This window comes from Ambystoma mexicanum, chromosome 10, assembly GCF_040938575.1.
Source record: "Ambystoma mexicanum isolate Mex_15411 chromosome 10, UKY_AmexF1_1, whole genome shotgun sequence".
NCBI lineage: Eukaryota > Metazoa > Chordata > Amphibia > Caudata > Ambystomatidae > Ambystoma > Ambystoma mexicanum.
The window spans coordinates 846,218,590-846,234,174 of record NC_090932.1 but is presented as its reverse complement, the minus strand read 5'-3'; the positions used below and the strand labels follow the sequence as shown (position 1 = coordinate 846,234,174).

General features: G+C 47.4%; 1 protein-coding gene across 2 annotated transcripts in view; it reads right to left on the bottom strand.

The window, feature by feature from the left end:
- Positions 1-15,585, bottom strand: part of SERPINI1 (serpin family I member 1) — a 248,935-nt gene that overhangs the window by 56,289 nt on the left and 177,061 nt on the right. For both annotated transcript variants that reach the window (XM_069618495.1, XM_069618496.1), the window contains exon 3: positions 9,666-9,896. In XM_069618495.1, coding sequence (XP_069474596.1) covers positions 9,666-9,896 — 231 coding nt within the window. The remainder of the gene's footprint in view (positions 1-9,665; positions 9,897-15,585) is intronic.

Here is a 15,585-nt window from a genome sequence, read left to right as displayed (position 1 = left end):
TCTGATGAGGCTATCAGAGGGGGTACGAATAGGGGATACAAACTGCAAGATTAGCCTATTCTCTGACGATGCACTACTCTACACCACAAGACCATACCAGACAGTCCCAAGGATCCTCCAGGGCCTGTCGCGCTATGGAGAACTATCAGGGTTTAAGGTCATCCTCGGGAAGTCGGTGGCATTCCTAGGGGGCGGTCTGGCAGACCTAGTTTACCTCTATGTGAGAGGGCTCCCCTTCAGACTAAAGAGGGACTGGTTCCCATATCTGGGGGTCCAAGTGACGTGATTCGGAGGGCCAATTCCCAGGTAACTTTCCCCCACTCTGGTCGGACATTAAAAAAAAAAAAAAAAAAGATGGGCGAGATGAAGTCTCTCCTGGATGGCGCGTCTCAACCTGGTGTAGATGGTGATTCTCCCCAAGGTCCTATTCCTGTTCCAAATGCTCCCCGTACAGGTGCCCAAGACATTCTTTACAGAAATAAAACAAGCCCTCCTGAACTTTCTCTGGTCTAGCAAAAAACACAGGATCTCCTATGAGTTACTAACCAGGCCAAGGGAAGACGGCGGGGTGGGGTACCAGGACGGAGACATACTATATGGCCTCCCAGCTGAGGGTGCTGATTGATCACTTTATCCCGGGGACGGAAAAGCAATGGGTGGCCATGGACAACAAGGTTCTTGCACCCGTCACACTGGAGGAATGGCTGTGGGTCCCAAGAAAGAACATCCCCAGAAGGGTCCTGAACCACCCAATCCTGAAAGTGTTATGGTCCCTGTGGAGGGAGGGAGGGAGGCTATTACCGCTTGCACACAATTTGGCCTTCTCCACTGAGTTGCATCTGGGCTCCCCCTTCATAGACAAGATAGCGTAACCAGCCGCATTCCAAAAGTGGTTTTGAGGCCGGTCTAAGCAGGACTGGTCACCTCCGGGTGGGGGGGCTCATTTCTTCCATTGAAAGACTTCGAGGAAGCTTTGGGAATAGGCACCGATTCACCATTCCGATACCTCCAACTCAAGGGAGTTCTTACCGAACCATCATGGGGCGACACCCTCAGGAGAGACCTAAGTGACTTCGAGAGACTCATTTCCACCCAGGGCTCTAGGGGGGGTGGGGTGGGATATCACACCTCTACAAACTTTCTGCTGTGCCCCCGAGACACCCTCCACCAGCGCGCACTCAATTGGGGAGGGACCTGGGGGAGGCGATAGACGAAAGGTGGTCTAAAATGTGCAGGCAGGCTCATCGTTCCACGGCCTCGCTGCCATTTCCACTGCTGGAAATGTAGGAAGGTAAAAAGTTGACTACATCCACATGTGGTGGAAGTGCCCAGTGGTCCAGACATACTGGGGAGAGGTACTATCTTCGATCAAAGGGGGGGGGGGGGGGTGTGCGGTGGGGCGGTTCATAGTCCATGGAGGGGAGGTCCCTGTGCCCCTGGCTCCTCTTTGGAATCGACATAGGGGTCGACCACGAGGGAACTCAGGGTCACATGTTGCAGGTCATGTTGGTAGCGGCCAGGTGCTGTCTGGCACAGAAATGGAGAAGTCCTTGCATGCCGGGTGAAAAGGTATGGGTCACGAAAGTACGGGCCATTTACGATATGGAGTTCCTCACTCATCTGGTAGTTGAGTCCAAATCAAATATGGAAGAACTATGGCTCCCCTTTTTGGAAAAATACAGATACCTGGCCTAGTTGGTCAACATTGCACTGGGGGATCCCCCTCCCCAGGCGGGGAAGGCCGCTGCCAACGAGACTAACTGAAAGCTGTCTAATGTTTGGCCCAAAACTTGTGTGCAAAGAGACAATTGAATAAATATTGCAACGTTCTTCACAAACTCGCTAGGTGGACTGCATAGGAGAGCTCGAACTGGGGGTTTGAGGGGGAGGGCTAGGCGGGATTGGTTATAATTGTGTTATTGAGACTTATGTTTATATAATGTTAAGACTCAAAACATCAATAAAATACGATTTTCAAACAAAAAGGCAGGAGCCATGGATCGGCAAGATCCCTCGAAGAATAGGTGTACAATGTTGTTGAAACAGCAGCTTCGGACTTCGCGGTGCTCTTCGGCGATCGATTGTGGACGTCCTGCAAAGATGAGCCGTGTGGTGCACGATGATAGTTTGTTGCCGAAGAGTCAATGAACAATGTATGCCCAGCAAGGGTGCCGGGTCATTGGCAGTTGGCGTCGGCGATCGGGACTAGACCACGACTGGCTCTCGGATCTTCGTCAGTCTGTGGACTTCGGGTTTCAGGAAACCTACCGGCAGATTCTCCTCGGTTCGTCAGCAACCTTGACTTTCTCCAGCGGGACAAAGCAGTCAACTGTGATGAGCAAGGGAGTCCTTTATTTCAAAGTGTCTTAGGCAATGGTGTTGCAGCTCCAGTCGACAAGGTTACAGCCGTCCTCGGTCGACAGTGGTGGCCGACAACGGCCTCGACGTCCTGGCGCTTCACTTCAGATTCCTCTGCGGTCCCAATCTCTGGTCGGCAGCCTTTCAATGACTGACTTCCAGGGAGCCTTGGTGAAGGTTACCTGGTGCATGATGTTCGCTCAAAGCTCAGGAAGAGATCTCCTAGACAGGTCCTCTTGGATCACTTCTTGGAGACACGACCGCTTTCGGATTGCGTTGAAGGAAAGCAGCAAAGCCTTCTTCCAGCTGGGCTTCAAGGTAAGCATCAAGTTTCGACTTCAGCTTCTGAACAATTCTGGTAAGTGAGAGGTCCTCAGGTATACTGTTTGGTCTTATTCACACTGCTGAGCAAGGCTCAGGCAGCCAATCATTCTTCTGAATTCAGGCATTCAGCAGGCAGGCAGCCAATCAGGCTCGCTTTGCATTCAGGTCATTCGTCTCCATCCAGACACTCACAGCAAGGAATGTGGACTGGGACAACTACCCAGCCATTCAGCATTCCACACTGCATTAATTCCAGTTTCGGGCAAAGCTGTATCATTCAGTGTGTCACACACCAGAAACCAGACACCCATAACATGAAATGTATATTTGTCACACATTCCATCGACCCGGGTTCCACCCTAAGGGAGTACCCACAAAACAGTCATTGGGAAGGAGGCTCCAGCCAGGGATGTCATTTTGGGGTCGCCAGACTTTTTTTTGTTGTTGTTTTTGTTGTTTTGTTTAAATGTAAGCTTCTGGGGTGCACCATGTGGCTCTTTACTTTTGGGGTGGTTGGTTTTCTTGTTCAGGCCCCTTAAAAAAAAAAATAATAAGAACAGGAGTGCCTTAAGTCTAACACTTTCAGCACTGACCCCAAATAAACAATAGGAATACCAAATAATGTGTCTTTCTGGAATTCTATACAATAATTGCTAGACTCTAAATGTTTATTTCAGGCACACTTCAGGGGGTGAGTCACTGATTTAGTCGGTTCTTTAATGCCTCATGGGTGTCTGCTTGCATTCACAGTAATTTGGCAATATAGGCCTATACACACACTGATCTTAAAGATACATATGTGATCCATTCTTGTATGAAATGTACATCACATAGTGATATCATAACCATATTTTTCATAGTGTACAATGCTATGTGAGGCCACTTCCTGTTTTGTCAACGGGTGAAAGGTCGTGTTGCATCGCTTCGTGATATTACTTTGGGGTGGGGCCAAATGACATCACTTCCTGTGATGTCCCCAAGGGTCATGTGATGTCACTTCCGCTACACCTAGAATTTTGGTGACATCCCTGGATCCCCCTCCTCCCCCCAAAAATATCATATAGAACTTCCACCCAACAGCCAGTCAGCGGACGGGACAGTTGGGGGTCGGGGGCTTCCCAGGACTTTGGAAAAACAAGTTAACAGGCAATAGAAAGCAAGAGGCCACAGGGGCCATCTTGTCTCCTATCAGGAATCAACTGATTCCAATGGCAGGGCCCGAGTATCCCAAAATTGAGGATTCTCAGAGCACCTGTCAAATTCAGCATGGCGCTGCCACCAGTCCATACCCTGCTGTGTCGGCCACACACAGGTGCACAAAAACATACTAGGCGTACAGGTTGTTCCCCCCTCCCATTGGTGCCATAAGGGTATCCCATGGGTCTGTACACCAAAACAAAAAAGAGGAAGAGGAAGAGCTGCACTACCAGGAGTCCCACATGGACTCGGTGCAGAAAATAACAGCACACCCACGATAAAAGGAGTACAGGACATGATGCATTTCCAGCATCAGAGACCAATGCATTTCTATAGACTTGTATGTTACGCTCTTTGTGGGGGGCTGGGGGGGGAACCACGGAAATCACAAAATTACAGATATGCATCCCTAAACTTGACACATTTTATAAATTAAGCTCAGTACTTGAAACACATTACAAAAAGGCCCATCAACTACAATGAACAAGCAAAATCGTTTAATAAGTGAAGAGATGGACCATTGGGAATTATGGTGTGCCTGCTGAAGTGTCAACCGTTCAGGGTCGTTGACTTATACCAACTGACAGTGGAGACAGGGTCCTTTTCAGGCAGCCAAAAATGCTCTTACTCTCCTACCATGGGATTCAGGACTTCGATGTGAGTTTGCCAGTGGAAAATCTTTAGCTTTCCAGCCCTGAAGGACTGGAGGGGCTGTGGTGACCTTCTGGTCAGCTTTTCTCGTCCAAGGCTCTGAAGACTTAGCAGCTCTCCATCCATCACCCTCCCAAGACTTTTACTGCTTTCCTCCAAGCAGCAGTCCATTCAGTCTTCCTCTTTCCAGCAGACACCCCTTCTATCAGGGTGCATGAGCAAGTACATCTGCTTCCTTCATGACCAGGACCTGGAATGAACGTTGCCAACACCCTTTCATGCCCATAAGCATTTGGATGCCATTTCTAATCCCTAATAGAATATTCCCCAGGCTACTGCACTTTCTTCACCAAGGTTCGTGGGACTCTTAATGCCTTGTTAGTTTGTTATGTTTTGATTTCATTGGTTGCATAAACTGATGCCAGGCTGTGCGTTTCTGAAGGCATCCAGTGTGCCTGGTGCCATCTTTGAAGTCTTTTGTCAAGTGGCCTCAGTTCTGTTCCATCCTGTAGTCTCCCTGCCTCCGCAGCTTGGTTATTCAAGTCAGTGAAGCCCTTTGTACCAGCATATGGTGTTCTGAACTAAAGTTCTATGGCTCATTAATGGTGGGGGTACACCTGGGAAGGATGTTACTGCAACCCTCTGGGAATCCTGGTGTGTGTATGCAATCCTGTATCTTGCACACAAAGTAAGCACCTCTCCCCGCTGGTGGGCCGCTGCACAGCTTAGTCCACCACATTAACCAAACGCAGCAACACGGATTCAGTGAGCGACTTAAGCAAACTGACAAGGCTCCTGTGAAAACCACTGCAATCACCCACTGAGACCAATCCTGGCCAGCCTTCCACTCCTCCCCCAGTTACTCTAAAAAAAAATCAGATTCTGCCGGCTCTTTCCACGCACCCGGGTCGGTAAGTGCCTGCTCCCCCTACAACCCCATAACCAGGTTGCCAGTTGAGAAAGCACCAGCCTTGGATTGGAAACCAGTCGGGTCACCTTTCGCCACGCTCCCCTCAACTCCCCTTCTAAATTACACTACATTGTTTTGTTTCCCTATTTTTTTTGCTACTGCCTCCACTTAACCACTCCCATCACCTGAAGCAAGGAAGGCATCTTTATGGCTAAATCAGAAGCCTATAATAGCCGAATCTGCCAAGCCAAATCCCAATCCAAAGAACTCTTCACCATCTTTAATGAACTCACAGCGCCGCCTACATCCACGGACGAAATTATTGAAGATGAAGCATGGTGTAACTGCATACAAGCCGCCATGCTAAACAAAATAGACCTGCTACAAAAAATTCAGAAACATTACCAAACCATTCTTAATCAAAACAAAAGCCAACTAGGGTCCTTGACCAACAGCAAAACCTTCAACTTCCCCAAATTCGCATTTAAAGACATGTCTGAAGCAGAAGTCAGACATTCTCAAACATCTCAAACCATCGCAATGTAAAGGCGATGTTTGCCCTCCCTACATTATTAAGGATTACACTGAGCCACTAGCCCCTCTCCTTACCGCGTTCATCAACTCTTCATTTAAAACAGGCACTGTCCCTGACAGCCTTAAAGAGGCATGGGTACGCCCCCTCCTAAAGAAACCTACACTTGACCCTTCCCAGCCCAACAATTATCGGCATATAACTACTGTCCCATTTCTGCTCAAATTACTAGACAAAGCCGCCCACATCCAGATTCAACTTTATCTAGAAACGAACTCCATCCTAGGAAAAAAGCAGTCAGGATTCCGCAAAGGATACCGAACAGAAACCACCCCGTTATACCTCAAAAATCAAATAGCACATATCCTTGACAATGGCAAGCCCACCCTCCTCCTCCTTCTGGACCCATCTGCGGCATTCGATCTAGATCACAAAACCCTCACTACACACCTCACACAAGATTCTCACTTCTCTGAGCATGCAGCTACCTGGATCACCTTCTTAGAGGGAAGAGCGATAAAAGTTTTTGCCAACACAGCAAATGTAGGGCCCACCATTATTCACTGTGGCATCCCTCGGGGATCTTTTAGTGCACCTATGCTCTACAATCTTCACTAAGCTTCATTTTGGCAAACTAGATGCACTTGGGAATCGCATACACAAACTATGCGGACGACACCCAAGTGCTTCTTTCTCTATCCGGATTATACTCACAAGATGCTACCACCCTTCAACAAATCTATGCCACTATACAAGCTTGGATGGCTACCAATGGCCTTTGCCTCAATAGGGACAAGACCAAGATTCTCATTCTTGGCCAAAAATCTACCCTAGCCAATCTAGACTCTCACTATGCCAATTTCAACATCGACAGCTGTATCATCCCAGTGCTCTCAACTGTTAAAACATTAGGGGTCCATATAGATGCCACTTTGTCCATGAACAAGCAAGTCAGCGCTATTGTCGCTGCACTAAACACCAAACTCATCAACACCATTAAACCTGTAACTAAGGACAACTGCCTCTATAGCTAGAGCGACCATTGGAGCCAAGCTTGACTATTGTAATGCTCTGCTTGCTGGCTCCTCCACAAAAAACAGACTCCAAATCACTCGAAATAATGCACTAAGAACAGCACCAAGTATTCCTAAAAGAGATCACATCACACAAGCAAGGAAATCCACCCACATTCAAACTTTACCACCACCCACAAATGCATCAGCCTCACTGCCCCTGCCCGACTCTGACATGCTATCGAGATCCACCTCAACCCGGCCGACAAGAACCTGCTACACTAACCAACTCACCATACCACGCATCCACAGAGCCAAAGCTGGAGGAATAGGCTTCCCATATTTAGCCCCCTCAAGTTATAGAATATACTCCCCACTGCACTGAGAGCAGAAACCTCCATGCTTTTCGTAAAAAACTGAAAACCACCCTCTTGAACTGACCTCTTGTTTACCCCTCTGGGTCTCCTCTCCAAATCCGCTATAAATTATCTGTTTTTCTATGATTCTAGCACGTTTGCCTGTTTTGACTATACAAAACCAAGTTGTATGCCTGCTATCCATGTAACTAAGTCATGACTTCTCTGTACTGCATATGCAACAAGTTCATCCATCTCTGTAACAAGCGGCACGATGCTCTCGAGCTGCTGCGTGCTTTATAAATCCAAATAAATATACCTGCAGATCAAAGATATGCAAATCCCTAAAAATCCTAACACCACCATTGCAGACTTGAGCCTGGAATTTACCTTTGACATCCGGAGCCTGATGTCCCCGCATCCGGAACACCTGCAAGCTACAGATTCCAAAGAGACCACCATCATTGATTAGCTGCACAAGGCAAGTATTCAGTCCACGTCGCCAGCCAAAGGAGGAATAAGGGCCCCTTGGGAACTAGCACCAGTCATCTTTGTCAAGACTGGGACATCTTTCGAGTTAACACTAGAGGATAACCCTGGGACCAGAGGCACAGACTAGACCGACATACCAAGGAGGAACAGATTAGCTGAAAAAACATGGAAATTGAAGTACTCTTTTCCAACAAAAGTCTCAGCAAGGCTGCACCATGCGTCACATGTTGCAGCATGTTGGAGGTGGTGGGAGGATTTCATTTTGGACTGTGCGAGAGGTGTCTGCACCTTATGGGTAGACCTTTGGGACAAATGAGCAGGAATCCTAGCCCCTACACTGCACAGGACAAAGTGAGTTGGCTACTGAGCAGGTTAGAGTGAAGTTTGATGCATCTCAAGTCTGCTAATCAACATGCCAAGGAAGGTCAAAAATAGGTCCTCAAATATCAAGCAGCCCAACTAGCAGATGCTGGCTTAGTTCCTTAAGCAGGAGAGAGAAAAAACAAAAATGATAAAACGAGAAAGCGAGGAAGAGAAAGACGGGGCATGGAGGATGAGAAAACAGGTGAAAGGGGAAGGATGGCATTGGTAGCTAGAGAAATGGGACCCATTGGCAAATGGCCAGTGGTAGGAATGCAGCATTGTAGGTTATTTTGCCCTGTAAGGCATCATCCAACCTACCCTCTTATGATCTCCCCACACACAGACCTAGCCAATAAAACATCAACACGAACCGAGCCACAACTAAGCTCTCCCTTTTTAGCCCCGTCTCAGTCTCCCTCATCAGCAGCTAACCAGACCCAAAGTGCTGTAGGCAATTAGATCTTGGGCTCTTCCCTATGGATGACTCAAGTTTCCCCACCAAACCATATAGAAAGCAGATTGCCACTGGAGAGCCAGATACTTCTGACATGCACCCATCAACAGCACAGGCTCTGAATCTGCCTTCCACACTGTTTCTCTTACAGAGCCAAGCACAGCAAGGCCACAAATAGTGGTAGACTGGCACTAAGCATGAGCGGGTGCGGGGGAATGCTCAGTGCCAAGATTTTGTTCATCCTTCTTGGCCAACACCACAAGAGCCTCCAGGAATCTGAGACTTGGACAGTGAGCACCAGCACACCCAATCATCTCTTCCAATGATATGCAAGAACCTTCCCTATTATAGGTATTGAGTTGGAGGCCGCCAAAGAATAGGAAAAGTATCTGCAGTCCAGAGTACCACATTTCCACACCAGAGTAGTAACATTAATGGAGAGTTAATTTGGAAGAGATGTAGGAGTATGCATCCAAAGAACCAGGCACAATAGGGAACGGATGAAGGTACACAATGTGTTTAATATACTCCCGGCTCTATAAGACTTGTGAGCCTCCATAGACCGCTTTGCAGAGCCAACTAAACGTGTATATTTCAGTAAAGTCAAACATTTGATAACATCCTGCACTCTAGTGCGGAGCTTGCCGACTGAACCCAACCCACAAGGAATATGTAGAACACAATGGACGTCTGAAAACCAGACCAACTTTATTTTATGGGTTTGATGAGCCTAGTGCAAATAAACTACTGTAGGTTGTGAAATTAATTTAAATTGCATCACTCCTTAAAATTGTTAGTAAATACATGTAGGTAAACTAAGCTCACTAATTCAATACATGTAGGTAAACTAAGCTCACTAATTCAGGAGAATGAACCATCGATTACCTTTTAATGCAAGATTGCTCAGAGTTAATAAAACATCCAAATACATACCAAAAATATTACACCAAGTACCAAAACCAAAAATATCAGTAATTTAATTGGAAAATGAAATCATGCTCCTCAGCCAACTTACTGTTAGTGTGGTTCTCCACCCAACCATTGATGTGGTTTGCTACAGACACACCCTGGCTGAAGTCAACGTTTTCTACATCTGCACGAAAATACTTTTTCATCATCTGGACAAACTTGTCACTGACTGGATATCCGTTCTGCAAATAAAGCGCGTTGGCAATTTTCATCACACAATGATTTTCGTTTGCAGTCAAGACTTCAGAAAGATTCTGTAAGTATGTCAATTCTTCACCTATAGAAAAACAGACGGTATTTTGATCAACAAGGCACAAATTACTGAGAATGCATTAAGACTAATGAATTATATGTATTCAGGGTTCGAAATTGAGATTCCATGAACAGGAGCTAAAACCAGCTTTGGGTGTTGCACATCAACCTGTAGGCAGGAGCTACCACAGGGAAACCAGGAGCTACCAGAGATGCTGCTTTAACTTTCTATCAATTTTTTATGAACCATTGTTTTTAAATGTATATTAAATGTGTTCTAATTCCTTTTTATTAACATTATCAAATACTCAGTTAATGTCACATTTACATGTTTGGAAGGCACCAGTTGGCCCTAGGAGCCAGAAATAGCTCTTAGTATGCGGTTGGTTTCAAGTTAGCCAGGCTCTACTATGCTAGAAGCAGGAACTAAATAGCTCCCAGCTACCCTCAATTTTGAACCCTGATATGGTTTACAATCTTTGGGAAATTCAGCAACACAGTTCACAGGTTATTAGAAACAAAAAGTGGAACACAAATGGAAAAACAAGAAAGTGAAAACATAAGTTCTGTCACAAACAAAATCCAAGCAAAGCTCAATACATACTATTTTTGTGTTTTTTACTTTATATTTAAGTTATCAGTTTACAGGCACAACAGGGAGGACAACAAATTACAGAGGCATACACATCAACAAGGTTGGCATCGGTGCAATCAACAAATTCAGGTTACGGCAGATTACATAAACAGACACAGGGGGATTGCAACATAGTGTTTCCATTCATTGACTTCTTCCCGGGCCAGGTAGGAGCGAAGGTTTCCCCAAATGTCTCGAGGTCTGGCATTGGCCGGCAGTGTATTTGCATGATGTTCCTCATTTTCTTGAGCCCAAGTCAGTGCTTTAAGCCATTCATCCTCTGTGTGGGGGGGGGGGATTTCTATTTTTCCAGTGTAGAAGTATGGCTCTTAACAATCATGCACCCCATGTTAACGAAGGCTTGGTTACCTCTACTTAATGTACTGGACCACAACCGAAACAGTGCCCCAAGTGGGCAATTCTCCAGAGGGGTGTCCGTTATGTACGACAACATCTACAATTCTAGACCAGAATATTGCCAGTTGTGGGTACTCCCAAAACATGTGGAGGTGATCGGATACTGTGCGATAGCACCTGGGGCCGCAGTCCGCTGCAGACGGGGCATTTGTCTGGCGGGGGTGTAGTATAGACGATGCAGCATCTTAAACTTAACCTAAAGTTAAGTGAGACCTTCTTGGTGAGGGTGCACATGTGCGCCCATTGGGCTTCTGCAAGTTCCGTCCCCAATTCCTCACACCAACAGGACCATGCCTTCGGGGATGCGGCGGAGGCAATGGCCATCTTGTCCAGCAACATTCTATATAATGTGGATAAAGTGTGTCTGCCATCTTCTTAATTAGCCATGTACGCCAGTATAGGTATTTCAGTTGGTTTGCTAGGGTAATCGAGACCTCTGGTTGCTACCAGAGTGGATTTGATACTATTGAAACAGATCCCCTATGGAACCTCCATGCCCCGGTTTCCAGGTCTCCGGTGTAATGAACTTCCCTTTGGGAAATAAGTCGGCCATTGCTCTGTATCCCATCTCCTCCCACCGATTCTTGATTGCCCTGTCATGCAGTGGTTGTAGCCAGGGGAAATACCAGAATGGAAGCCAGCGATGGGATGGTGTGGGTGCTTGGCCCCTAAGTTTGGGTGGGGGAGGGGGGGGGAGGGGGGGGTGGAGAGGGAAGCAATTGCCATGCTCAGTGTGGGTGCAACTGGGTCCAGCGTGGAATCGTCTTTATACCGGCGGCCTTAAGGTTGTTGCACCCAGCAGTGAGTGCAATTTGACATGCGGGGGGTGGGGGAGGGCGCGCTACACAACATACCAGTAGGAGGCGAATTGCGCCTGGGAGGCCATGCAGTACAGTTCAATGCACGGTGCAGAGAACCCCCCCCCTTCTCGTAAGGGTCCATTAGTTCTATCCATTTCTTCCGAACTGCCCCGGAGTGCCACAAAAATTGAGCAAAGAGTCAGTGTAGTTTGGTGAAGTAAAATTTGCCGTTAGCAAAAACTTAAGTCAATTTAGATATTCAAGTCATTAGTGAACTTGTGCACTTTGTTCTCGACTGCTGTGGCAGCTGTCAGAATTAAACTTCAGTAGTGTGGGACGCTCACTAGATATCCGCACCTCCAGATATTTGATGTGGTCGAGCGCCCAGCGATGGGGAAAGGCCCTCAGTGTTCTCGGGTGGAATCCGTGAGGGGGAATACTTCCGATTTAGAGAGGTTGATTGTAAACCCAGAAAACTGTCCAATGTGTATTACGTCCCACAGTATGGGGTCTAGATTGATGTGAGGGTCACAGATGCATAGTAGCACACCTTCGGCGTACAGAGACAATCTCCGGTCGGCCAAGCAGGCGGATGCCCCGCTGCTGCGCGTGGCTCTCTAATGTAGTCCGCCATGGGCTCAATATCCACGGCAAACAAGATGGGGTGAAGGGGCAACCCTGGCGGGTGCCTCTGTCCAGCTGAAATTGCTCAGATAAACAAGAGTTAACCACCACTCTAGCTACTGGCTGTCTATATAGCAATTGGATATAGCGTATCATGTTCGGGCCAATCCCAATTTTCTCCAGGACCACCCACAAGTATTCCCAGGACACCATATCGAAGGTTTTTTGCGCATCAATGGTAACCACCACTGCCTGTGCATGGGGTATAATCTGGCCATGACATTGAAAAGCCGTCTAATGTTGAGCGATGTGGACCTTCCCGGGATGAACCCAGCTTGGTCGGGGTGAATGAAATGTAGCATCAGTGGGAGTAGGCGGTTGGCGACTACTTTGTCGAGTATCTTGGTGTCGCAGTTCATGACCGAAAATGCTCTATAGGAGCCTCATAGTTCGATGGGCTTTTCCTGTTGGAGGAGTACTGCAATTACTGCCTCTCATAACGAGGCAGGAAGTAGCCCTATCTAGATGGATTCCTCCCATACATTGTGTAGAATGGGGCAAGTACCGCAGCATATTCCTAATAGAATTCTGCTGTTAGGCCGGCCGGCCCTGGAGCTTTCCCTTTGGACAAGTTGGATATAACCCCCCCCCCCCACCGACCCCATCATTTCTTCCAGTATAATGTGGCCATCGGGCGCCTCCCTGCTTTGGGCGTTAAGGCGCGACAGCGGTATTCGTTCCAGTAGAGCATGTACAGCATGGTGTCCTGGGGGACCCACAGTATACAAGTCCCTGTAGAAATCCCATAATACCCCACCACCTCAGCATCTGCCCACATGCGTTCACCCTTTGCATTAAGAATGGATTTGGCCCCTTTGTTCCAGTCTAGCCAGTGTCCTCCCGGGCCCACCTCCTTCCCCACATTTCCTGGCTGCCACGGGCGGGAGAAGTAGTGGACCTCTTGTGTCGCGTGCAGTTCAAAGGTTTCTAGTTCAGATCTGATTTGCAACAGTTTGGTGGAGGGGTAGCATATTCTACCTCCCGTTAAAGGGAGGATTTGGATTTCACCAGATCTCTACGTATACACTTGAGCACCCTGGCTTCCCTAGATATCGCCGTCCCTCTGATAAACACCTTGAAGGCCTGTCATCTGGTTCCATCAGTCGCCCACCCACTACTAGCAAAGAAATTGAGTTCTGCTTTAATGTCAGCACGAAAAACTAGGTCCTCAAGTGTTGCCGACTTAAAAGGAGCAGCCACTCCACCCATGCTCCTTTCGCAAAGTGAGGGATATCGGGGAATGATCCGATGGCATGCAGGGTCCGATAAGTGTCTGCAACTCTTCCCATCAGTGAACCGGATATTAGGAAGATGTCGATTCTGGAAGACGTAGTGCACAGAGGAGCAAAAGGTATAGTCCCTTGTGTGTGGGTGCAGGATACGCCGGAGGAGTGTCGCACAGACTGATATGCAAATGGCTATTTCCCATCTGTGAAAGGTACAGTGAGCAAAAAGCGTGTGCTGCAAACTCATCTCAGAACAGGTCATCATGCCATGTTCTTTCTGGAGAGGAGCGCCTGCTACCTTCTTTGAAATACCTCTTACCTTCTGATGGCAGTTGCAGTGCTGAGCGCTTCTCCCCCGATGCGGCAGGAACAGGATACCAGATGAGGGCTCACCCGCCTGGCAGCCCAGGTCCCTGTGCAGCCAGCAGTTGCGGTGGCCACTCTCCCCACGCGGGACAGGGGAGCCAGCCTCTCCAGCAGCAGGTGGGCATGGTGGCACCCTCTGCCTCATGCGGGGCAGGACTCTATGTCCCGGCCCTCTGCCACATCCAGGGGCCCTGTGCCCATTTGCTGGAGGCAGGGGAGCAGAGGAGCTGATCACCAGGTGGGCATCCACTCAGATGTAGTTGCGGGCCTCAGGGCACACAGCACCGCCAGAGCTGCAGGCTCGGAGCCTGAGCCACACTCAGTCACCGCACAGTATGGCCGTGCACGTTCCCGTTGGGGCCCCCCCCAATCTTGGGATCAGCTGCAGCCAAGAGTCTGAGGTTTGGAGGGGATATGTGTCGCTGCTTACACCGACAGCTTGCGACGTGTCAGCTGCTATATCTTGTGTTTTGCCGTCTTTCCACCATAAATCATTTGCAGCGCTGCAGAGCTCCCGGGGTATGCAGCCATTGCTCAACAGCGCACCCAAGCTCAATATATAAATTCTGCTTACAACCTTCAGCCCAGTGAGACACCAATCGTGGAGATGTTGCTTGCCAATGCATACAAGCAATTCAGTTTGCAGTCCCCAACTACTACATAACCTACAAAGTCTGGATTAAGAAAGTTGAGAAAGTTTGGAACACTAAATGTTTAATGCGTCCCTTTCATCTCCGTAGAGACTTCTAAAATAAATTTACATTGATGACAGAGTATGCAAATAAGGTCAACACATGACAAAGGAGCACAAGCCCACTGCCCCATTTTATCAAATAGGGGAAGGTTACTGAAACTCAAATGATATTTTCATCACTTCCAACCTGCAATCTTTAAATTTGCAAATGAGTAAAAAAGGTTTTGCTGCACCGTGCCAAACCACTGATATTTAGTTAAGGTGGGTGTCGCCGACTGCCTTTGCAGTGATATTTTGGCATTAATGGAACACAATCAAAATAACTTAATTGAGAGCATTCTAGATGGCTTCCAGTTGACAACTGGTATTGTACGTTCTAAACATTGTACAAAGCTAGTTACAAGAACCACAACATATACCAACTGGTTACAACACCGGACACATCAACAAGTGCACGGTTAAACAAATGGCATGGCGAAAATTCCCTAGTTATTTAAAATCATTATCTGCAACATGATTAAAACTTGCCATATTTTTTGCAACAAGAATACATAGATTCCATTTTTTTTTAAATTGTAAAACATATCTGCTAATGTACAAAACAGCCAAAACTAAATACATGGCGATTATTGGTTGTGGCATCCCATGCAACACATGTTAACAAGTGTTATCATTTGATATAATCTTCAAACTCCCAAGTTATTCTTATAACTGCTGAACCCATATGCATGCATTAGTATTGGCCGAACCCCAAACCCTCTCCCGTAATGATAGGCTCACAACTTGTGTGAAGTGTTGGCAATAAAAAGCCGTAGGATTTTATTGTACAGAAATTAGTTATGGCAAATACACAATATCACATATCATGATGGTATCATGCTTTTGGGCACCGG